The 25,457-nt window shown below is 38.2% G+C and overlaps 2 protein-coding genes across 4 annotated transcripts in view; both read left to right on the top strand.

Annotated features, from left to right (window-relative positions):
* Nucleotides 1-556: 556 nt before the first annotated feature.
* Nucleotides 557-15,451, top strand: tent4b (terminal nucleotidyltransferase 4B). 2 transcript variants are annotated; one of them, XM_083550875.1, is made up of 13 exons: nt 711-835; nt 1,127-1,705; nt 6,373-6,496; nt 7,583-7,629; nt 8,724-8,844; nt 8,951-9,058; nt 9,213-9,341; nt 9,542-9,755; nt 9,859-9,985; nt 11,602-11,711; nt 12,249-12,445; nt 12,549-12,698; nt 13,469-15,451. In XM_083550875.1, the coding sequence occupies exons 2-13, from the start codon at nt 1,176-1,178 to the stop codon at nt 13,613-13,615; spliced, it is 2,004 nt and encodes a 667-aa protein (XP_083407001.1). In that variant the 5' UTR covers nt 711-835; nt 1,127-1,175; the 3' UTR covers nt 13,616-15,451. The 2 variants fall into 2 exon arrangements, with proteins under 2 accessions (XP_083407000.1, XP_083407001.1); XM_083550874.1 differs by having other exon boundaries at nt 557-1,705.
* A 4,872-nt stretch (nt 15,452-20,323) lies between these two features.
* Nucleotides 20,324-25,457, top strand: part of adcy7 (adenylate cyclase 7) — a 78,886-nt gene continuing 73,752 nt past the window's right edge. The window contains exon 1 of one of the 2 annotated variants that reach the window (XM_083550838.1): nt 20,324-20,797. The gene's annotated coding sequence lies outside the window, so the exon portion shown is untranslated. The remainder of the gene's footprint in view (nt 20,798-25,457) is intronic. The other variant, XM_083550836.1, reaches the window with a different exon arrangement.

The following is a 25,457-nucleotide window of genomic DNA, read 5'->3' as shown; positions in this document are numbered from 1 at the left end:
CAGAAGAATCCGAGTCTAGTGATGAGTCAGTCATGAACGATTGGTTCATTTTCAATGAGTCTTTAATGTGATTCAGAACAACGAGTAGTCTCAAAGAGTGATTTGTTTATTTTCTACTGGACGTGTCTAAAGCAAAGTATCTTAAAAACTCTGTAGGTTATGTACGGGAAACATAATTGGGTTGTTTAACCGCCAATTCTTCTAATCCAAATCGTTCGTTCTTTTAGCGCGTGACTCCCATAGATGCTATGCAGTTATATATACATATATAAATTATTGGAACTATAGTCAAAGTTTGTGTATGTAGACATATTGGGAATCTGCTTATTAAAAATGTAACATTTTATATTATTTCTGATCAAAGAAACGGGATGAACTAAATGACAAAAGAAAAGATACGTTCATTTTGATTAACGAGATTCAAAGAACCAGTTCACTAAAATGATCCGATATTCCCATCAGTATCCGAGACGTTTAAACCGGCGCAGTAATATCAAACCTGTGAATTTGAATTCGAGCCGGAACTACTTTTAGCTCATTTACATAAACCACACCTTTAGTTCTATCGGATTCGATAACAGCGCTGTATATGTAAATAAGCGTGTCGTTTTTGTGCAAATACGAAACGCTCGTGCTCGAGTTCTTTTTGAACGCGACGCTTTGGAGGCGCGTGCACGCCCCCAAAACGGGCGGGGGACGGAGGGGGCGTAGGGGGAGGCGGGGGAGAAGGGTCAGATTGACTTCGACATCGGCGAACGCCTGCTCGCTTTTCTCCGCTCGACTCTCGGTTTCGTTTCGCTTTTTCCCCTCCTCACTCGTGGACACTGAACAGAAGGTATCAGCATTTACGACTCGTGCCACGTTCATGGAATCTGACAGCGACATAGGGATATTTGTGTGGTGATCTTTTTTTAAAAAGAAAACGGCTGCTGGGTAAAGTTAGCTAGCTAGCAAAGCTAAGTTAGCTAGCTGGCTAGCTCGCCGTGTCTCTCCGTAGTCGGTGTTCTAGAAAAGCTCGTGGTGTGAGTGTGTTCGCTCCAGCGGTAACGTTCAGGTTGGATGCGAACACGCCTTGTCGTATTATTAACATTTCTTTTTTATTCTGGGGCCGTTTGATGGATCCTAGAATCGCCTGGTTTCAGCCAGAACAGCGCGGACCTGCTAACAGCCTGTGGATGCAGATTTGGGAGACGACGCAGGGCCTCGGTAATTTGTACTTTCACGTTAACGGAGGCGGCGGTAACGGGAACAGCAGCGGAGGAGCAGCGGCAGCAGGAGGTGGTAGTGTTGGTGGCGGAGGCGGATCCAGCACGAGCCCCAAGACGAGCGCGGACATTGCATTAGCGGCGGACAGCAGCAACGCGGCTCGCGACTGCATCGAGTCGAAGCACCGGGGGATGTCCGTAGAAATCGCGGAGCAGCGAGACTTCATACCGTTGGAGAGCAACAATATTATCACTAACAACAACAACCACCACAACCAGCGGAGTGCGGTGGTGGGCCGTGGAGGAGGCGGCGGGCCCGGGGGACCATGGAGCGGTGCGCAGGACGCCGCGGCGCAGCGCAACAAGCGCAAACGCGAGAACAAGGCGAGCACGTTCGGCTTCAACCGCAGCCTGTTTTTCAACGGCTCATCCAGGCCGGACGAGGAGCCGTACGAGGGCATACCGTGGAAACGGACAAACTACTCCGGGGGAATCGTTGGGTGAGTCTCAGCCTGGCTTACCTAGTTCAGTTAGCGATTACATTTCCCCCCCCCTCCTCTCTCTCTCTCTCTCTCTCTCTCTCTCTCTCTCTCTCTGACTTGTATTTGTGCGTGTGTGCGCGCAGACTGTCATTTGTTCCCCTGAACCATGTGCCTGAACACTGAACACATGGACATCTCTGAATGGTTCACGTTTTAGCCATACTCGGTTTGCTTACAGGTTAAAGGCAGATCAGTTCCTTTTAAATGCCACGAAAGAGATTGTGTGTGTGTGTGTGTGTGTGTGTGTGTGTGTGTGTGTGTGTGTGTGTGTGTGTGTGAGAGAGAGAGAGAGAGAGAATGGATGTAGCAGTGAACTAGTGTAGTGAGGTGACATTTCCTTGGTTGACTGCCACACACACACACACACACACACACACACACACACACTTGTTCAACAACAACTACTGATCCACTGTACAATCATAGCATTTTACAGTTTATAACAGTTTAACATTAAGTCCCTGTAATGACCACTTTTAAAAAAAAGTGTTGAGCCCCTTATCATTGCATTGCACTTGAGATTTTGAGAAGCAGAACATGAAAGTAGTTGTAGAGTGCAAACCAGAGATCAATCGAGTTTGTCCAAAATGTGCTTGAATGTTTGCATATATATATATATATATATATATATATATATATATATATATATATATATATATATATATATATATTAATATATTAATTGACCCCCAGCACCTCAGGAATGACAGTGAGCAATCTTCCAACACACAAAAAATATCAGAACCGTTTTCGAGTTCTTTTTTCTTGTTGTATTCACCTGTTGAGTTTATTTCACCCTCAGTGCTTTAAATTCAGACCCTGCTTTAATTTCCAGTTGACTTTTATGGGACAGAAAAGCATTAACCATGTCCAGATGATCGATATATTTTATATCTTTGATAAAATGCTTGTACTCCTCTGAGCATAATTTGAAAGTTCATCCTTGCGCTGTGGCAATGTTCTGCTGGCTAATGATTAAATAACCTTTGCTGTTGAGTTGAACGTCGGACAGAATCATGCGCGAGGTTTAGTGTGGACGTTACGTGGGTGCAGCAGTAGGTGTGAACTTTTTTGCACGTTCAGCCTTCCCATCACAGGAATGTAGCAACTTGCAAAGCCTCAAGCACTGAAACCTGGCCTGTCCCTTAAATAAATTTAACAAATGTTTATGCAACGTTCCACAACGTTTATTAAATATTAGGCATGCTTATTTTTATATACCTATACTGTATACTGCTGTTTTTATATATATATATATATATATATATATATATATATATATATATATATATATATATATATATATATATATATATATATATGTGTTGTGCCTTCTGTAATAGACACACCAGGGAGGATTTTTGAATAAGTTAAATGAGATGCATAGTGGGCATCTGTTTTCATGTTTCCCCATTTTATTTATTCTTTTCATACGTAATACAAAATTCTAGGGGGAAGTTGAAATTGTCATTGTGTGTGTGTCTGTGCTGTGTAGGCAGGCGAGCGTGGAATCCGTCATTGTTTATATTCACAGCACGATGAGCGAGTCCCATCTGTCCAAAACAGTCTCCACCTCCATGCACCCGGACACCTGATTCCTTCCACAGTGATGTCAGTGAGCCACTGGCCAATCAGTCACCACAGATTGAGGGTGTTCCTGATATGACGTGTGGCCTTGTGGGGTTAAAAAATTTAAACCAAAGGGAAAACCTTTAGAGAAACAATGCAAAGATTCCTGTTTTATCTGGAAAGTGAGAGAAGCACTGGAGAACATGCGAGAGAGAAAACAGCAATTGGACAGTAAGGAACAGCAGAACTAAACATGGAGAGAGAGAAACGCAGCAGAACACTGAGAAGAGAGAAAGCAGAGAGATAAAGAGACCGCTGAATAGTAGAACATTCATAGAGGGAAAGAAGGACAATAAAAGATTGTAAAACAACAGAACAAGGGAGAGAGCGAGATATAAACAGTGTCTCAGGGATTCCCAGTTATTTGGATCCACACCACCTGTTAAAGATCTTTGAGCTGTAAGCAATCGTTTCTTCCACGGAAAGAGCCTGTATTTAATGCCTTCGTTTGCACAGTGGAGTTCTTGTAAACATAAAAAAATTGCAAAAGTGCAGTCAGAGTTGTTTTTTTTTTTTTTTTCCCCTAGTCCTTCTTCCTGATGTCTTAAATAACCGTTTCTTACTTCCAGACCAGGGTGTCTACCATTTTACATATTTTGATTATCATGAGAACTAAGCTTTAAAAAATCTAAAGAGAAATGTATATATTTAAGATTAAGATGTATTATAGATTTAGATTACGATTATATATACATTTTGTATTTAAGATTAGGTTTATTGCTACACTAGCTTTGACATTTGACTCCTTAGACTCATTCCCACACATGTATATGAAGCTCTGCCCTCAGAATCTACAGTGACCTATAGTGTCTGCCAAATGACTGAAAAAGCCCATCCAAACACACATCTTCCCAACCGTGTCAGGCTCGTATCCAAGTGTGTTTTTAAGTCATTTTCGGTAAACAGAATAAATTAATTCTACGGTTAGCATCAAGACATACATCAATAATAATGATTGTCTAATAGCAGTCATGCAAGCCCAAACCATAAGACTGCCTCTGTCGTGCTTGACATATATAGGCTCGTACACTATATTGCCAAAAGTTTACGTACACTTAGTCATAAGTATGGTGTGTGCTTTCTGGCTTGCATGTTTTTGTTGTTTTTGTTTTTTTGTTTATCTTGTTTTTAAAAAAATATATATATATAAATAAATAAATAAATAAATGCAGTTATTTGCAGATGAAACCCGGGCCCCTAACCAGAGTTTTAATAAAAGAGAGCTCCGAACACCTCTGATCATTCTAGATTTTCTACGATGATCGATTCATCTAACGAAACAATGGCTATTGTTGTATTTTTAAATGCTATTCGTACTCGAATGTCCTAAATAAAAGAAATCGCAAAGGTTGCCACAATAATGATCTGCGATATTTTGTGGTTTGGATTTTATTTTGTCAACGTTTTCCATTTGTTCTGTTCTCTTTTTGCATTGACAGTGTACAAACCTTTCATTTAAAAAGCACATAACAGCGGCAATGGGAATGTTTTTTTTATTTTTTTCTCTCTAGTTGTTAAACTAGCTCATCCATGAATTAAAAACTCTCATTGCCCAGACATGAAATTGTTTAAAAAGCTGGCTGTCTATCAACTTAAATTTGACACTTTGCTCTATAGCGTGAGCACACGTGATGCTAGCTAACATAACACAGATGTTTTGCACTGATCACAGGACACACCTAGTTTTTTTGTTCGTTTTTTTCCCTCTCTCTCCATGGGCCTTGGTGTCATTTTTGACCACAGAAGCTCTGAGGGTAATATCGGATCAGATGTAAGCTTTTTACTTATGGAAATGTCTGTATGCTGTGTGTTTGTCTTTTGTATGATAAACGTCTTGTTGCCTTGAGTAATCATGGCAACAAGTAAATTATTATTTTTTTGTACCTTTGTGTCCTATTTCCCTGTCGATCTGTTTCTCGTGTGTGTGAAGCAGGCAGGCAGGCAGGCAAACACCTCTCACACCTTTTACAGGTTACATAAATGAGAAAAAAAAACCCCAGCTGATTACCAAGAGCGAAGGTGTGTGTCAGTCACGTGGTTATGTAACTTGTATAGACTGAGCCGCCCAACCGAATGGCAGCAGCAGAGACCAGGACAACTTGATCCCTGTGTGCTTGTGTGGTCCAAGAGGCAGTTCTGAGGAAACGAAAGTCACACAGTAACGTGTTGTATTAAATGGAAACCGATGGCCTCGGTATGCAGAATTGACCAGGTTGCCAAATGAACTGCTTTCATGCAAAATATGCTTTTTTATTATTTTTTTTTCCATGCTCCCCCCCTAAATCTTAAATAATTTTCATTACGACAGATATGCTTTTTTTTTTATTTTAAAAAAGAAATTGGTATGTGGTCTTCAGCAAATTCTGTGTTATTTGCCCTTAAAAACTTCTTTTCTGCACCTTGCAGATTTATATTCCAGCAAGAATGGCTTGCTTCTTAACATGCTACCCTGCAGCTGTTTCTCTTCCTTGAAAACATCTGTTAAAGCTTTTTCCTCGTCCAGGAAGATCTCCAAAATGGATCATTAGGAATTCATTTCCTCTCATACAGTGAAGACGTGCAGCAACGATTGTAGCCATGAGTCCATCATTTTGAATACGTTATCTGTGCAGACTGAAGACTTTAGAGTTAGTGAAGTTAGCCAAAAGATTCAAGCTATATGACCTCTTTGGTTCTTACTCTGGCTCCTGGCTGCAGAAATGCACAAACTTTTACACACAAACAGTTTAATAATTGTGGGAAAAAAGTTCATGTCCCCTTCCCCACCTTTTTCTTTCCTGAGCTCTCTTGCCAGCTAATTTTATGTTTCTCTCTCTTTATTTGTATTGTGTGTGTGTGTGTGTGTGTGTGTGTGTGTGTGTGTGTGTGTGTGTGTGTGTGTGTGTGTGTGTGTGTGTGTAAAACATGCTGACTATAATCTGATTTCCCATGTGATTTATTAAGCATTTGGTTTCTATCAAAAATCTGACCCTTCTTTTTCTTCTCTCTCTCTCTAGGCTCCATGAGGAGATAAAAGACTTCTATGACTACATGTCTCCCCGGCCGGAGGAAAAAAGGATGAGGCTGGAAGTCGTTGATAGGATAGAGAGTGTCATCAAGGACCTATGGCCCAGTGCAGTTGTATGTCTTTGCTTTTTTCCCCCTCTTTCTTTCTTACTGCCATGCACTTCTCACAGGGCAATTTGACAGGTTTTTATGCTTTGATCAGAACCTGATGATGATGATTATAATAGGTTTTGGTTTCCGCAGGTTCGTTTTTAAGTGTGTGTGTGTTTGTTTGTCTGCCTTCCCTCTTTTTACTGAATTGAGTTGCAAACCTGCACAGTAGCTCTTATTGAATTCTGCTCTCCCACACAAAATCTGTTTTTTTTTGTTTTGTTTTTTAGACGATGAGTTTCCAATCTTGGCAAACAAAACCACAACTTCCCCTTTTGTCCAATGTGCACTTTCTGTTTGACAGTCAGGTGATTTTTAAACACTGCTCGAACCTAAAAGATCATAGCAATTGAGGTTTTGTGCTAGACTGAACCTGTGAAGAACTGACCAGTTGAAGGTTTGATGAGGGTCAGTGCTCTTCCGGTGTATTTCATGCTCAGGTCTATGGTGTGTGTTTTCGTTCCGCTGCAGTTTAAGCATGAATCATGCAATCATAGCTGTTTTCACCTTGATGCCAAGACCAGTGTGAGCTGCTAAAAACACCCACAGCACTTCTTACTTCTGTAAGATTAAACAAATGTGTTTAATCGAGGAAGCAAAGGTTTTTTGCAACTTTGTTTGGAAATGTTATTTATTAAGTTAACAATTTTTCTATAAGTTGTGTGTTTCTGAAATATGGTCAGAGATGCATTTTTCAGTTGACGCATAGCATAACATCTTCCTACACCAATAAAGGATCCGCCTGACGACCTTTCATTCTGTACACTAGACATAATAGTCACGTGTATTTACCTAGTATTGATGTAATCAATGTGACACGGAATACTCCTTTCTGTTTTCATTCCAGAAGTGCACAAAGTGACAGTAAAGACTAGCATTATATATTTATACACACACAGAGTTGTGAGTAGATAATTGTCTTTTGTTAACAATGTTGCCACTTGCAAAAAGGCAAACAGGAATTTCTCTATGTACTTCTGCTGAATGCCAGATGTGTGTTTGTATCTGTGTGCACAATATTCAGCATTTTCTTTCACATGTTCTTGACAGGTCGAAGTGTTTGGCAGTTTTAGCACCGGCCTGTATTTGCCTACAAGGTAAGTTTCACTGCGCCATATTTTAGTGTGCTTTTATCATTTTTTTTTTTTTTGTCTTTTGCAAACACCAAAACTCTAATCTAAAACTTATCTGCAAAAAAACACCACCACCCATGGCTATATATAGGCCTTTCAATATTTGTTTAGTGAGTAAAGGTAGAGATTACTGTTGTTGGGTTAAATCAAGGTTGGATTGTGCTAAAGGCTATAAAGGTTGTTTATATTATTTATTTATTTATTTATTTATTTATTCACTATACATACATTGAGCCTGACGGGGATTAAACTAAATTTATCTGAGCTGAAAGATGTGGAAAGATCCTTCAGTACGTCACTGTTGTACTTTACCGACATGTCACTTGGATTACTAAATCTGAATTAATGGTTCTAAAGTTGTGGTTTTGTTTCACATGCCTTTGTGCGACTCCCACCTAGCACATGATTTATTTTTAGGGTGAGGCCTAATAATAAGTGCCCTTGGAAGACAGCAGTACTCAGCTGGACGTCTGAGTGGATGCTTTGTCCCAGGGCTAGTTCTGCTGTATGCAAGTGTTCAGTAACTGTATTGTGAATGTTGAATATTGCAATATCACCATAGCTGAATGTTTATAAATTCAAGTAGGCCTAAATAAGTCAAAAGTGTAGCTGATTTTGAATGAATAGCAAACAAGGAGCTTGTCCTGATCGCTCGTCATCTTCTGGTGATGTTCTTCCACTCTTGAAGCGTGCGTGCCACTCAAAACATCATAAAACAACTCATTGCAGCACCGCCATAAACATGCCAAATCACGTTAAATGTCTCTGTAGCAGATATACCCAGTTTCACACAGAATTTCCCAGTTGCTCTTTGTTCCAACTTGCTGTTCATGATGAAATCATTGTAACACACATGGTAACACACGTGGTCAGATTAGCACCAGGTGCACAGCCCCCGATGTGCACAGGAGTATGTCTTTTGGGGCACTGACTTATGAAGGTTGGTGCTCCCTGTGACTGTGCCTGCAGCCTTGTGCTGCAATCTGTTGGCATGTTACAAAACTAATATCGAAACTTTTTGAAACCACCTAATAAATCTGTTTGCGTGTCTGTATCAGTGATATAGACTTGGTAGTGTTTGGAAACTGGGAGACCCTTCCTCTGTGGACGCTGGAAGAGGCGCTGCGCAAGAGGAATGTCGCAGACGAGAACTCTGTGAAAGTGCTCGATAAAGCAACGGTACTGTGTCTGTCTGTTTGTCTCTCTGTGTCTGTCTGTGTGTGACAGATATACTTTTCGGTATACTGTATATATCAAAATTCTGGATACTTAATCATCCACACAGGTTCCGATTATCAAGCTGACAGACGCTTACACTGAGGTCAAGGTGGACATCAGTTTTAACGTGCACAGTGGCGTAAAAGCTGCCAATCTTATCAAAGATTTCAAAAAGGTGGGTGTTTGTGTTGTCAGAATGTGAGCATGCCAACAGTCCTGACTGAACGCAGACCAAGTTGGCTTTGTTAAATCTGTGTAGCCATCATATCTTCTTATCATTTATCGTGTGTGTGTGTTTTTCTTTTTTTTTCTTTTTTTTGTTTTTTTAGAAATTCCCTGTGCTGCCATATCTGGTTCTGGTGCTAAAACAGTTCCTACTGCAGAGGGAGCTGAATGAGGTGTTTACTGGAGGCATTGGATCCTACAGCCTGTTTCTAATGGCTGTCAGTTTCCTACAGGTACACACTTTGCTATTCCTTGAACACTGTATTTTCAAAAGTTTGTGAACACCTGACCATAAGGGTTGTATGTGTCATTCTGTTCTTTATTTATTGTTCTGGCCGTATTTTTTGTTATAATAACCCCCACTGCTACGGTACACCAAACTACCACACTAAACTACATCTGTCCCTCACCAGTAGCTGTATGTATTTTGTAGCTACACTACAGGGAGGATGTGTGCAGTCCCAACTCAAACATTGGTGTACTGCTCATTGAGTTCTTTGAATTGTACGGCCGCCATTTTAACTACCTGAAAACGGGCATCCGGATTAAAGATGGAGGTTCATACTTGGCCAAAGACGATGTGCTAAAAGGCATGCTGGATGGATACAGACCCTCCATGCTGTACATTGAGGATCCACTCCAGCCAGGTACCTACTGGAAAAGATACGCACACATGCATAAGGAAGGAAGTGGAACTATTCTTTTGATTTTGGGTGCATTATCCTGATTTGTTCTGTCTCTGCGATTTAGGCAACGATGTTGGAAGGAGCTCATATGGAGCCATGCAGGTTAAACAAGCATTTGATTATGCGTATGTGGTTCTGAGCCACGCCGTCTCTCCTATTGCCAAGCACTACCCCAACAACAAGTCTGAAAGGTGCCCACACCCACACTCACATGCACAACTATGCAAAACGCGCACACACACACACACACACTTTCTCACACTTTCTCACACTTTCTCACAGTCATACATGAGCCACGCTGTCTCTTCCATTACCAAGCCCTACCCCAACAGCAAACCTGAAATATATATATATTACACACACACACTCTCACACTCACACACACACACACACACACACACACACACACACACACACACATACTCACCCATCCAAATCATTGAATTCAGGTGTTACAATCACTTCCAAGGTTACAGGTGTATAAAATCAAGCACTTGGGCATGCAGACAACTTCTACAAACATTTGTGAAAGAATGAGTCACTCTCAGAAGCTCAGTGATTTCCTGCGTGGAAACATGATCGGATGCCACCTGTGCAATAAGTCCAGTCATGAAATTTCCTCACTGCTAAATATTCCACAGTCAACAGTTAGTGATATTATAACAAAGTGGAAGTGATTGGGATGACAGCAACTCAGTCACGAAGTGTTAGACCAAATAAAATCACAGAGCGGGTCAGCAGCTGCTGAGACACATAGTGCACACATGTTGGCAACTTTCTTTAGAGTCAATAGATACAGAACTCCTAACTTCATGTGGCCTTCAAATTAGCTCAAGAACAGTGCGGAGAGCTTCATTGAATGAGTTTCCATGGTTACGCAGCTGCTTCCAAGACTTACATCACCAAGTGCAATGCAAAGCACTAGCCTCTAGAGCAGTGGAAACGTGTTCTCTGGAGTGACTAATCACGCTTCACTATCTGGCAATCTGATGGACGAGTCTAAGTTTGGCGGTTGCCAGGAGAACGGTACATGTCTGACTGCATTGTATCACGTGTAAAGTTCGGTGGAGGGGGATTATGATGTGGGGTTGTTTTTCAGTAGTTTGGCTCGGCCCCTTGGTTCCAGTGAAAGGAACTCTTAATGCTTCAGCATACCAAGACATTTTGGACAATCTCATGCTCCCAACTTTGTGAGAACAGTTTGGGGGAGAGTCCTGACCTCAACCCGATAGAACACCTTCGGGATAAATTAGAGCAGAGACTGAGAGCCAGGCCTTTAGCATCAGTGTCTGACCTCAGAAATGCGCTTCTGGAAGAACGATCAAAAATTCCCATTAACACACCTAACTCCTAAACCTTGTGGAAAGCCTTCCCAGAAGAGTTAAAGCTGTTCTAGCTGCAAAAGGCGGGCCAACTTCATATGATTAAGAAGATATGGATTAAGAATCGGATGTTACTTAGTTTCATTTGTATGTGAATGCAGTTGAGCGAATTTTATTTATTTATTTATATATATATATATAATTAGAGGTGTAACAGTAAACACATTCGTACCGCAATTTTTCAGGACAGTGCAATGCATGCAATCCTATTTACGTGTGGGGAAGAAAACTATATGTGTGTGTGCGTGTGTGTGTAATATATAAATATATACACACACACGCGCACACACACACACACACACACACACAATTATGTAAATACATACTTTCACAGTCATACACCCAGATCTGCTAAAACACAATACGTCTCATTAATTAAAGCTAATCTGAATGTTTTTTTTTTTTTCCTCTCTCTTGTCCTTCAGTATTCTAGGTCGAATAATCCGCGTCACTCGGGAGGTAGCCGAGTACCGTGATTGGATAAGCGAGCAGTGGGGTGGTCAGTCGCAAAGTGAGGCAGCCCTCAACTGCAATGGTGTGCACAAATAGTTCTGCTGAGCATCTTTTTTTACTGACACCAGATCGAAAATCTAGGGTTACTGTGTAGTTGTATCTCTGTCCAGATTTTAACCAGATCAAAAGAGACCCGTCATTCCAGAACATGTCTTGTAATTTGTATCAGTAAATAGTGCTATAGATAACGGTCAATATGATTGGTTAGCTCTTTTGGTCTACAACAAGGCCAGAGCCTTTGGCAAACTATAGAGTTGCATAATACATTATTCATTGCTGCATTGCTGTTAATAGATTATGCAAACAAGCCCTTGAAAATTTTTCTTTTTAAGAATTCTTATGTGGGACAATATAAATAATATAAAGTGTTATATAAGAGCCATTATTATGGTCAGCTTAATGCAAATAAGTCTTTAACTACAGCATTTGATTGGTTCAACATTGTTTAAATATGTATACATACAGCATATAATTATGCTAATCTATGGTTGTTTTGCTCTATATTGTTGGAATATCGGTTTGAATGTAATCAACTTTGATCCCCTTTGTTTTCATACAGGAAATGATGTCACCCTCTTGGTGGAGCCTCAGGAGCTCGATGAGTGTAACAACAACTTGTCCGATGAGATCGCCGTCCTTCCTCCAGTGTCACGGAGTAAAGCGTCTTCCAACTCCTCCTCCCCACCGCCTTCCTCACCTTCGTCACCGTCTTCATCGTCATCGCCCTCTCCTTCCTCCACGACGTCCAGTGATGCAGTGAGTATATACTGTGTTTTTAAAAAAAGAAATAAATAAATGCTGTTAACTTTTACAGAGCAACTGAGCTTTTTTTTTTTTGTTTCTGATTGGTCACGTACAGGATTCTGACGGAACGCCATGCAAGACAGTAAAACAGCTGCCTGGCCGGGGTTCTGGTGCTCACCGAGATAACCCAGAGAGGAGTCTGCCCAATCACAGAGCTCCCACTCATCCCATGACCACACCCACTGCAGGCCACAAAGGCAGCAAGGTAAAAACGGCAAGAACCGGTGTGGATCAAAAGAACCTGTACGCCGTAACACACAATCAGGTGGATCTGGCACAATGACTTGTGTTTAAAAGGTTTTACGCTTAAAAAATTATCTTGATTAAAAGAAATCACAATAATTAATTACAAGATCAATGGTATTAACAGCATTTTTGCAACATCATACAAAAAACCCATTGTGTAGTTGCTTCTGTTTGATGAAAACTGGGGAAGCCTGTGATTTTTCTTTCCCCACAGCTACATGCATTTCAAAACATCCTGTTTTACATACTATTCCCCACCCATAGTAATCTTATGTGGTGTATTATTTCCAGATTTAATGTTATAAATATATTGGGTTTATACATAGTGAGTGAAGTCCTTCATTATCTTTCATCTCAGTTACACAGCAGAAAGGATCAGATGGAAAGTCTGAGCTTTATCCCGAGGAACGTTATGGTCTTGTTGTGACTTGTGCATGACATGTTTACAGCCATGATGCTATTCGAGATCATGTGTTCCCTTGTTTTTAAGCAGTGGGGGGGGGGGGAGAGAAAAACACTGTTTTAAAAGTTTAATATTGTCAGAAGAAATGTTATGAATGAAATTATTGGTTATTACAAGTTAATAGTAAACATTACTTTCTTTTTTTTTTATGTATTTGGGTAACTCGTATTATGATTCTTTAAACATTTTGTTTTAAACTATAAATAAGAGCAGCCATGTTGAAATCAGATTATTGATTATTTACCTTTGCTCTCCTCTCTTGGCAGACCCGACAGTTCCGGCCGAGCAAAAGCGCCCCAGCCCAGCAGAGTGTCTCGAACAGCAAGAGCCACCAAAGCAGCAAGACCCATCACACCACTGGCAAGAGACGGAAAAACCAGCGGGAGGCAGCGCACGAGGACCTGTGCAGATAGGCGGCGCACTTTTCTTCCCAGACACTCGCCTGCTCTTACTTTCCTGACCACAAGGAGGCACTACCAGTGTTATTGGGCCCTCCTTTACCAAAATGTGGGACTTTTAAAGCAGTTTGAAAAAGAGAGAGAAATATGAAAGAAGAAACCTCTGGGGACACACAATTTGGGAGTGTTTTTTCCTTACTTCAGTCCTTCCTAACTTACTTCCTTTTTCCCCAACTGGCTTCTTTACTGCTTGTATTGATGTGGTGGAGTTTTGACGTCCTCTTCAAAACCAGAGACTCTTCTCTTCTTGGTGTGGAGGACCAAAGGCTTAAAGAAAAAAAAAAAAGAAAAAAAGAAAAGAAAAAGAGAGAAAAAAAGACAAAAATTACAAAACGAAAAAAAGACAGAGACTCATTTGAGAATGTCTTGAAGCCCTGAAGGACTATATGGGGAACAGGAGAAAAAAAATACAAAAATACAAAAGACTGAAATTTTTGGGAAATAAAAACAAAACAAACAAGCAACAATTAATTTTTTTTTTTTAACAGGAGAAAAAAAAAATACAATCACTGAAATTCAGGACAGGATTTATGCATGAATTTTTTTTTTTTTTTTTTTTTTGGCCTTTTTTTTTTTTTTTTTGCCTTTTTTTTTTTTTTTTGGCCTTTTTTCCCCTTTTTTGAAGAGTAAAATCCTGTCATGTGCTGATTAGATGGATTTGTACAAAACAAAAAAGAAAACCAAAAAAATGCCTCTAAATCGTAAGGAAATTTTCATAAATGTTTTTACAGGATCATCACTTCTTCTTTTTTTTGGACAGATGTGCGCACACGACTTCATAGAGCCAAACTGGGATTTAATTTAATCATCAGCATTTGAAGTGTGTGTTTGTGTATTTGCACATGTCTGAAAATGGTGTTGATATTTTGTGATATGTTCATGGAGGTGCATGAGTGTAAATGTGAGTGTGTGAGAAGTGAGAGACTGATCCGGTGTGTGTGCTTGTCGTCTGTTTGTGTGGACACAATCGACTTGCTCATTGGAAATTGACACGTTAGTGTATTGAAGCGAACACGTCTCGGTTCTGTGCTAAATGAAAACTTTACAAATCACTACCCAGTTATTTTAACTTTTTTTGTTTGTTTTTCTGTAAAATATCAAAACCCCAAATTATTTGAATTGTATGCATATTTATTTTTTTGAAACACTTGAAGTAGAGAGGATATATACATTCAAATTTATATATGTAATTATAGTGCATCAATGGGCAGATGAGGATGATGATGTGAATGTTGTTTGTCGGATCTTGTTGCTGTCACTGTTCATTTTATTCCAGTTACCCCCCCCCCCTTTCAAAATTGGACTCAGCAGTGACCAATTTGTTTTTGTCTTGACAGACCATTTTAAACAAATATTTTAAACTGTGGCTGGTCTACTTACCTTACAAAATGGAATATATAGATATATATAATTTTTTTTTTTTTTGGGGTGTGATTCTTTTATTGCATTTTCCCTTTATTGTCTCAAGAAAATTCCCGTCCCGCCGCAGTACAGCCCAACTGACCACTAGATGGCGGTAGCACCCAATTATTTTTCTCCGCAGAAGTTCCAGAACGATCTTACTTATAAGTCTGGAAGTAGTTTTAACATAAGGACTAAGACATAAGGAACGTTACATTTTCTTGTATGAAAATGTGTAATGCTAGGTCGTAAAGGAAAAAGAAAGAGTGCTTGACGTGTCTCCAGTGCCATTGAAAATGTCAGATGGTTTCAGAAGAAATGTATTCATTATAATTCATGCAATAAACCACAGCACAATTAAACAACCAACAAACAAAGGTGCTATTTTCACTCTGTGTCCTCCTATTTATTATCGTTTATTATAACATCCTTGTGGCAGAGGAGGGACATGGGGTATATGAAAATGCTGAGGATGGAACAGTCTGGCAGGAGAAAAAGAGGAAGTCCGCTGTGGCGACTAATAATGGGAGCAGCCGAAAGATGATCACATCCTTGTGGTGTGAGTGGTTCTCTGCACAGTTTTGTTTTAATGCATGGCTTCAGAAATGTACAGTATGGAAATCAGTTTTCTTTAAAGGAATACAGACTATTTTAAGGGTCCAAGTAAATAATTCAATTAGCAGTGTCAGTAACACTGACCCATCCAAGAGTGCAAAATTGTCTGATTTTAGGTTTGGAGCCAAAATGATGGCTTTAATATTCTCTCTGAAAAATAGGTTTTATATTAAATGAAGATACATTTTTAAATAAGCAGAAACTTCTTGAATATTGGACATTGTCTGATATACTTAATATATATACACATCATTTGAAAATGAATGTGCACCTCTTTGAATTCTAAGGTTTTATATCAGACCTCAGCAGGGTTAGAATTGGGTAAATAAAACTTCAGATGAACACAATATTTTACAAAAATGAAGCTTAAATAGAAAATCCATGTGTGAAATGTATACCATTGCTGCTTCCAAAGGATTTAAGAGGCTATTTAGCAGCCAGGTGCTGCAATGAAATGCCCATGATTATTTTATAATCAACAAATGTTACCACTTCTATAAATCCTCAAATTTTATCACTCTGCTGTCTGGAGCATTTAGTTGCATGTTAACACCAAGGAGGAAAGACGGCAGCGATGGAAATAGTTATAAGGCCATTTCTGGACAATTTAAAGTCATCATTCTATAGTGAGGAACATTATTCTTAAGTAGAAGAATTTTTTCCAAGAATAGATGTCTCAGTGCCATGTCAAAGTAGACGAACCATTAGAATTTAATAGACCAAAAAAAAAAATCATCAATCAGACCAGACAATGATCAGAGACCTTGCAAATACAAAAAACAAAAGCAGTGCACCTCAAACTTTACAGGCCTCGTTCAACATGGTTAAGTTCATGATAGTAAAATCAGAAAAGCGCTGAACAAGTGATTTTTTTATGGGTTGTTCTATCGAAAACCAACAAGACTAAAACAATGATTACAGATTAGCAATGCTCTTTGGACAGATGAGACCATAGTGGAAAAGTTTGGTGAAAACCAAACACAGCATATTAGAACAACCACTCAACAATCATTAGTTGAGTGCTAATAATTTGGAATTGCTTTGCTGCCAAAGTTCATGGGCACAGCAGTCATTGAGTCGACCATGAACAACTCTATGCAAACTATTCTAGGGTAAAATGTAAGGCCTGTAAATCTGTACGACAGCTAACGCTTGGTTGAATGTCATGTAACAGAATAATGCCAAGCACACCAGCAAATCTGCAACAGAATGGCTAAAAAAAAACAGGATCTAGTCTAGATCTAGCAATGTCCTAGTCGAAATCCGGACGTCAACTTGATTGATATGCCGTGGCACGATTTTAAGAGAGCTGTCCGTAAACAAACGCCCACAAATCTCAATGAACTGAAACAACATTGTAAAGAAGAGTGGGCCAAAACTCCTCCACAATGATGTGGGCGAATGATAAAATCATAAAGTACATGATTTCTTCAAGTAATTTCTGCTAAAATGGTTCTACAAGCTACTGAATCACAAAGTTTTTGGTTTGTCCATTTTGGCTCGATTTTTTTCTAAATAAATGTTGACTTGAAGCAATAATACATGTCTGGGGTATTTATCTAATTCTAAGGCCTGGTAAGGACCCTGATGATGCCCTGTTATGTAAAAACCATGTATTTCAAATATATATATATATATATATATATATATATATATATATATATATATATATATATATATATATATATATATATAGAGAGAGAGAGAGAGAGAGAGAGAGAGAGAGAGAGAGAGAGAGAGAGAGAGAGAGAGAGAGAGAGAGTCATATACATATAGCATATGAACATTCCATAATGTACACATCCATTCTGTATGGGAATGTCCAGTCCATACAGTTGGACTGGACATTCCCAGTCAGTCCAACTGTTTCAGAATAAGTAATCGCAATGTACCATCTTAGCAATTTATCCTTATATCTCCACTGTCTAAAAACCTTGCCATCAATATCACACAGCAACACAGCTGATTTCTTGTTTTCTTCCGTTTTTTTAAAAGCAGGATTTTTAGCAGGGATGACATTAGACTTGTGTTGGATGGTCAGCTTATCCTTCAGTAGCGGACCACACATATTTCACAGGCTATTCATTCTAATAATATACAATAGCAAAGAAAACTCCACATGGCCTTCCTTTAATCAAATCAAATCATATTTGTTTGATACCAACGAACACTGCGAAACCTTACAGCCAAACCTTTTTCTCAGTGAAATATTAACAAATATATGCAAATTTGTTCAGTAAACAAACCAGTTTACTCACTGTCAAAAGCTACTGTAGAGGTGGAAACATTTTAACTTAACATATTAGAGTATTATAGATGTTCTAATATTTAGATTTATCTCCAATAATAATAATAAAAAAGTTTGGCCACTTAGATTATATTTATACCTTTAAAATATCTGGTACAAATCTGATAGGTGTTAGCATTAGACCTGTGTATGTGCGTTTGACTGAATACAGTTTAGCGGTGTTGAACTTGAAGATGAGGAAGGTATCTTCATTGATAGAGCATGTCAAGTTTTGCAAACATTAGCTGGCTCTCAAAAATTATATTAGCATGTTTGCTTTGCTAACAGGTGGTTGGCATCAGCCACAAGCTGAATTTAGCTTAAAGAAATAATAAAGATTCAATAAGAATAAATGTTTTCAAGGTTTTAAACCCCAAAATGATTGAAAAGTTTAAGTAATAATTATGAAAACTTATATTTGACATCAGGACATTTTGAAATACTTCCTTTTTTTGTTTCACTTTATTTGAGTAAGGTTTTGACACCCTATTTATCACTTGAGCATTTTCACTCATTGTTTTGTCACGAGTATTTTCTCATGTCCACTTTTGAATCTTTATGAAGGTTGGTTCAGTTGAGTCAAACTCTTGGAATTGTACAAAAAAACAAACAACAACAAAAAAAAGCTGGTAGAGCAGCTAACATTGTTTCCTGGGTGTTTCCTGGGTTCCTCTATAGTGCTTTAAACTCTGACACTTGTTTTGCACATTACATTCATTACAATTCATTGCACTGATAAAGCGCATTGATACATTTCATGATATTAATAATTTCAGTCTTTCAAAAAGGTATCTTAAATAAACAAATCAAATTACAGTCCCATGTCACAAAGTAGACGAACCATTAGTATACAATGGACAACTTAAAATAAAGTAAATCATTTTAGATAAAATAAAATCAAATATTTAGAGAGGACCGTGATTTGATGCATCTCTCTCTCTCAAAGAGGTGCAATATTTTTATTCAACTTCAATAAAAGCTGGTTCTCAATGTTTAATATTTATTCTAGCTCTTTTTGGACAGACTCAGGCAGCAGATGTGGGTAGAGGAGTGTTAAGCCTTAATGACCAGAGATGGGAAGTAATGAAGTACAAATACTTCGTTATTGTACTTAAGTAGATTTTTTTCTGGTATCAGTACTTTACTTCACTGTTTATTTTTTTAACAACTTTTTATTTGCTTATATATCTGTACTTTCTACTCCTTATATTTTCAAACCAGGCTCATTACTTTAGTTTTAATCTGTATTTTGATCAATATTTTTTCCTCTTATTGTGGGCACCGTTTTCAGCACATCAACCTATTTAGTGTCATTGTGTGGCTTTTTCAATCTACCACTGGTGTATCATTTCCTGGCTCCACACCACAGACGGAGGCTAGTTTACAAAGCTAACAATGAGCAAGACAGAAGGCAACAAGAAGTTCTGGGTTAACGTGGATGAGACAGGGGGAGTCAGTGATGTAAACATGACTGTGAACAGAGACTTTCCTGACCATCTGATCATCATTTTTTCTCTGCTTGTGTTCTATATGGTGGCTGTTCAGACTGATACATTCATTAAGTAACAACATTTGAAATTATTTTATATTAATATGATGTGAGGTCCAGTTACCAGTGTGACTCTAAGTCAGGTAGTAGTAATGACTACTTTTAACTTAAGTACATGTCAGACCCCAAACTTCTTTAACTTGAGTGGAAAACTGTAGTCCTTACTTCAGTTACTTAGTCTTTTAAAACATGAGTATCTGTACTTCTACTTGAGACATCTTTAACAGAGTTTCCATAATGTAATTCGCAACAGTCAGTGTTAATTAAAATATAGTGGAGTAAAAGTACATATATTGAATCATAAATGTAGAGTAGAGAGTAAAAGTTGCATATATTTTTGATATTCAATAAAAGTAGATAGTAACCAAAAATATTACCCATGTACAGTAACAAAGTACATTTAATCCACAAATACGTAACACCACTGCTAAATAATGGCTTACTGCTTTAAAAAAATTAAGATAGATTTATTTATTCAGATGAATTCAGATGCATCTTATAATACACATTCCAAACTTTGTCATCAAAATGATTTTTTATATTACTTCAAAAGGCAAAATCTATATGATTGTGGAGTAAATATTAAGGAGAAGGGTAACTATATTACATGTTAAACTAATAATAATAATAATAATAATAATAATAATAATAATAATAATAATAATACCTCCATCGCTATCAAAACCAATAATAAAAAATACATAATAATATACAATTAACAAAACATGAAAGTAATGTAATATAACGTGGTGTGTGCATCAAAACCATTATACACACCTATTGTGTTTATGTGTGTAAGTATACGTGCATTTGGTCCTAAACTACAATTACACAGGACTTGGAAATGCGTGGACCGCGCGTGCGGATTCGGTCCCGATTAAGAGAGAGAGAGCGCGCGCGCGCGAGTGCGCGTGCGTGCGCTCGGGCGGGTGCGCGCGCGCCTCTTTGCCGCGCGAGGAAAGCTCGGCTCGCGCTCAGTACGCGATCGTCTCGCGCTCGGACAAAACGTCTGCGAGCGCATGTCTCAGAGACAGAGAGAGAGAAAGAGAGAAAGAGAAAGAGAGAAAGAGAAAGAGAGAGAGAGAGAGAAAGAGAGAGAAAGAGAGAGAGAGAGAGAGAGAGAGAGGAGGCTCTGGAGCGGAAAACAAATACAAACCAAAGATACAGGTTTTGTTTTAGTTTAAGTACAGAGGAGATTCAGGAGCAAGAAGTGATATTTCCGCAAGAAAAAGAAGAAGAAGAAGAAGAAGACGTGTTTTGTTGTTACTCCGTTAACACTGTTCAGGTGAGTGAAATCATGAACTCGTTTTATGTGTAGACACAAAGTCCAGGTGTTTCTTAGCTGTAAGAGGCAGGAGAATGAAATTAGATGTTACTGTTAGAAAAAAGACAGTGCTTTTGTTTCGACCAAACACCAAAACCAACATTTCAAAAACCAAGTAGTGTAATTGTGTAATATTCTCTCAGAAGCTCATCACAAATCAGTGTTTTAAATCTAATCATTAGCAGAGCAGAACTGCATTTAATGTCATTTCTTAATTGGGTTATTATAGCTTGTTCAGCACATTATTAAAATGGTCATAACTATAAAATAGAGTCTATTATAGCTCATCTCTCAAAAACAACATCAACAAAAAAAAAAAAGGATTAAAAATCTCCTTTGCATTGAAGGTGCATCATTTTCTCTAATCACTGCCTGGCTGTCATTACACTGGTTATATAAAGATATCATTAATAATTGAAGAGACATCAGTTATTTGTCCGGTTTAATATTCCTCTGCATTGTTCAGTAGTCTGAGATGATTATATTTCTGAAGAGTGAAGCCACGTCCACGCATGCAGTGTTGAGAGGTCGTTCATTTTCCACGAGAGCAGGTGACTTCCGGTGACACGAGCATCAATCAGCGACAGGTGGGGAAATGATGTAGGAAAGTTACATTTTGCGCGAGTGACCTTGTGTAGCAACTATCAGTGGGGTTAAGTACAGTAGAGAGTCAGGTAATTCATCTTCTGTCTCAAAAGTGCCATTTGATAATGAAAGTTACTCTGGTGACGAGGTGATCGAACGCTTACTGGCACCTTGCAGCAATAAAACTGGTGCATGTGTGAAAGTAATAGTTGTCAGTGGATGATGCAACTACCCTTCATGCCACATGTGATCTACTGCCCAAGTCCTTCATAATTGGATTACTTTTACATTTTGTTTTGTAAATCGGAGCAGTTGTGGGCAGTGGCAGCTTTGTAGTGCTGGGATTTGAACTGGCAACCTTCTGGTTTAAAGTCCCACATCCAAAGCATGTACTGTATCTCTACTGGAGATGCTTTGGATGCACTTAAGTGCATTTGAAGGCAAATACTTTTGTACTTTTACTCAAGTGAAAGTTTAAAGGGACACTTTAAACTTTCACTTGAGTAAAAGTAGAAAAGTATTTGCCTTCAAATGCACTTAAGTATCCAAGTGCTATGATTTATTACGGCTATAATGTTCCTATTATCATTTCTATCACAAGACTCTTTGCTTAATGAACTCAGTTACTCTTAGCACAACAATCTATTGATAGAATGATATTAATGAGTGACTGATTGATATCTAATAAATGATCATGACCCCCAAAACAACTTAAAAAATGATCATACAGACAAGATCTTGAGTGTTGTGGCAAGTGAGAGTCAGGAGATTCTTTCATCTTTTATTCCTTCAGAAATGTTCTACTTGATGTTGAACTGATGCTGAATGAGCGTTTAAAAAAAAACAAACAAACAAAACAAAACAAAAACGATTGATTGTTGTGGATGTGTGCTGGTTATGATGAAAATTTGTGAATATATAATTTTTTTTTATATATTCGTGGTTTAACAATGCACTAAACACTCCCTTTTCCCCCTGAGAAGTTTCTGTATAATCAAACAAATGCAAAACAATACACATTAACGTTCACATAAAACTAAATGAATAACTAAATGTGTATATTCTTTTCAGAATTTTCATCGAGTAAACAAAGTGTCTGGATTTTTTAAAAGAACTATTGACACAATGAAAAATGTAAACAATGACGAGCGCTGTAGACGTGGTTGCTTGAAAGCCGCGGAAGCGATATTTTTAACTAATATAAATGCATTTTACAGTTGCACTTGCAAACTGGAACTGTCAGGATATCGATAGTTTCACAATTGATTTGCGTTTCTCCGTGAAAGTACACGTCTGGATTCACAGATGAGTAGGGATTAATAGAACTAGCATTATACATCTGTAGTTAAGTAGCAACTAAGAACTTTGAAATCAGACATCATTAGGATGCACATTGTCTCACACACACACACACACACACACACACACACACACACACACACACACACACACACACACACACACAGACACACAGACACACAGACACAAGACATTATTTGGATTGAACAGTCAATACATCATAAACACAGATCTGAATGTTTTGGGTGTTTACATAAAACACAAGCTACAGTTGTGTGCGTATATACAATCCATTTTTCTTCCTCACGAGCACATTGGGAAATGAGTGAACTCTTGGGTACGGTTGTTTGCTTGACTTAGTTGTGATTTGATGGATGCTGCAGTGATTGCAAGCTGCGTTTGCTTTCGAATAAGAGGTTTTAAAAACACTTACTCACAGCACTCAGAACTTGCGCTTCTTCATCGGTAAACGCAGAAGTGTGGAAATGATCCGCTGTTTGTATGTTTGTTGTGATGTTTGGTGCAGGAGAACATGTAAGTTAGACTTTCATTGCATTTTCAACACTGTACTTGTCCAAATAATTGGAGGAAAATTTAGAAGAGTCAGGCATCTCGGGTCACTGTCGGACATGAAACGGATACTCCAGATTGGATCAGTGCCTTCCCTCGAATCCGCTCATCTCTCCCCAGTGGATAAATCTGAGACATTTTTGCGTTGATGTAAACATTCAAAATGGCTGACGTTTTAATTCCCATGTGATCTGTACAATTCCAAGATGTCAACATACAGTAGCCTGCATTCACAACATTAAAGGTTTTCCAGTGTTTCAGCTCTTATTATTATTATTATTATTATTATTATTATTATTATTATTATTACTATTATTATTATTCTTACACCTAAGACTGAATTAGTAAAATGTTAAAAAGAAAAATTACAAATTATATATATATATAAAAAAAAAAAATGATTTTCCAATGTCAAATTATTAAGTTCTTGTTATTGTAGTTTATTGTAGTTGATGTAGATTACTATATCACACATTTATCTGGATTTTGCATCATAATATCGGATCGTGGCATATAAACGACCAATGATTGTAGGAAAAAAGTGATAAGACTTCCATTTCCTGCAACAATAATGAACCCTTGACTATCATTTGATATCAATACCAAATCCACTACAAAAAATGATTCAAAATTCTTTCACTTACATGGTGTATAACCTATAAAAATAATAAAATGTATGTTAAAAATGCAGTCATGGATCAATGTGTTACCATTTTCATCTACAAAAGGAAAGAAAGAAAAAACATTTTTTCATCATTATTATTTTTTTTCAATAATGCAACAACATTGTTCTTCTGATATTCCTATCTTGTAATTATTATTTAGCTTATTTCATTTATCTAAATAGATTAACATTCTACAGGCTATCAAATAGCTTGTAGAATGTTAATTTATTTAGATAAATGAAATCCACGAGAATATACATGTTCTCACCGAACCACACATAACAGCCAAAACATCATTTCCAAACCGCACAGAGGGTAACTGCATGAGTCTTTTGTACAGTACCCAACTGGTATAATGTGTTTGCCAATAACTGTTCTGCCTTCTGTCTAAATTAGCATTTCCCTTGTTAGCTACCAAAGAGGAAATGGGTATTTTGGTGAGAATGCAGCCCGGGGCGTTGATTCTCCATCCAGTCCTTTGTGATCATCAGCCACTTCACATCTGTGTTTATCTCGTTTCAGCACTAAGCACGATGTCAGCTTTTCATGTAGGCATGGAGCCACTGATTACCTGCTCCAGGTGTGTTTAGGGTTGGAATAAATCTAAAACGATCGGACGCGATGGACCGTCTTTGGTCTTGGGGGAGTCTGAGAGCAGTGCAGTCTTATCTTCTGAACAAGCCGAGGCTTAAAGATTAGTCTTCAAACAGACAGCATGGAACTATATATGACTCTCAAGTGCCTTGTGGAAAAAAAAATTACCTCAACTGATGTTTCCCAGGGATAAATACAGTGAGATATTAAAGTTGTGCATTACTGACTAACTCGGTTATATCAGTTTTATGTGCACCAGTTGGAATTTGCACCATAAGTGCCATTTCTGTACAGTACTAAAATCCTCAGCATAACATAAAGCCATGTATGAATTTTTTTTGTCTTGTTGGTACAGTGCCTTATGGGATTCCATTCTACTCGAGAAACCAAGCGTTTCAGAGTGAGCTTATTTAGTTTGGTGGAGTTCACGACGAAACAGAATATTCTTCAACTTTTCGCTCAGCATTCTCCCTTTTTTTTGGCTCATAGGAATATATACCGTCAGCTCACTGTGAGAGAAAGAGAGTGAGAGAGAGAGAGAGAGAGAGAGAGAGAGAGAGAGAGAGAGAGAGAGCACTCATCTCTACGGAACATGCTGCATTCACGACCAAATGGGAAGTGGAATTTTTGGGACTTCTGGAATATTTCTGGTTTAAAGTCCCCCTAAACCACGCCCCCACCTGCTACATAAACATTAATGATGGGAAGATCGGATCATTTTAGTGACTTTTTAAACTCGTTCATCAAAATAAAATGTTTTTTTTTTATATTATTTAATCAGTTCATTTCATTCCTTTGAAATAAAATGAAATGTTGCATTTTCAATAAGCAGATCCCCCTGTCTATATACACGTCTATATACACCAACTTTGATTATAGTTCCAACAATGAAAATATGACAGTGCAAC

This window comes from Silurus aristotelis (genome assembly GCF_946808225.1).
Source record: "Silurus aristotelis genome assembly, chromosome: 9".
NCBI lineage: Eukaryota > Metazoa > Chordata > Actinopteri > Siluriformes > Siluridae > Silurus > Silurus aristotelis.
This window is presented reverse-complemented; position numbering and strand designations above follow the sequence as displayed.

Excerpts from the sequence above, each read along its gene's own strand:
- tent4b (XM_083550874.1), top strand. The coding sequence starts at position 1,116 with ATGGATCCTAGAATCGCCTGGTTTCAGCCAGAACAGCGCGGACCTGCT. Across the intron at positions 8,845-8,950 it reads AAGTGCTCGATAAAGCAACG|GTTCCGATTATCAAGCTGAC; the intron begins GTACTGTGTCTG and ends TCATCCACACAG. Across the intron at positions 12,699-13,468 it reads CAGGCCACAAAGGCAGCAAG|ACCCGACAGTTCCGGCCGAG; the intron begins GTAAAAACGGCA and ends CTCTCTTGGCAG.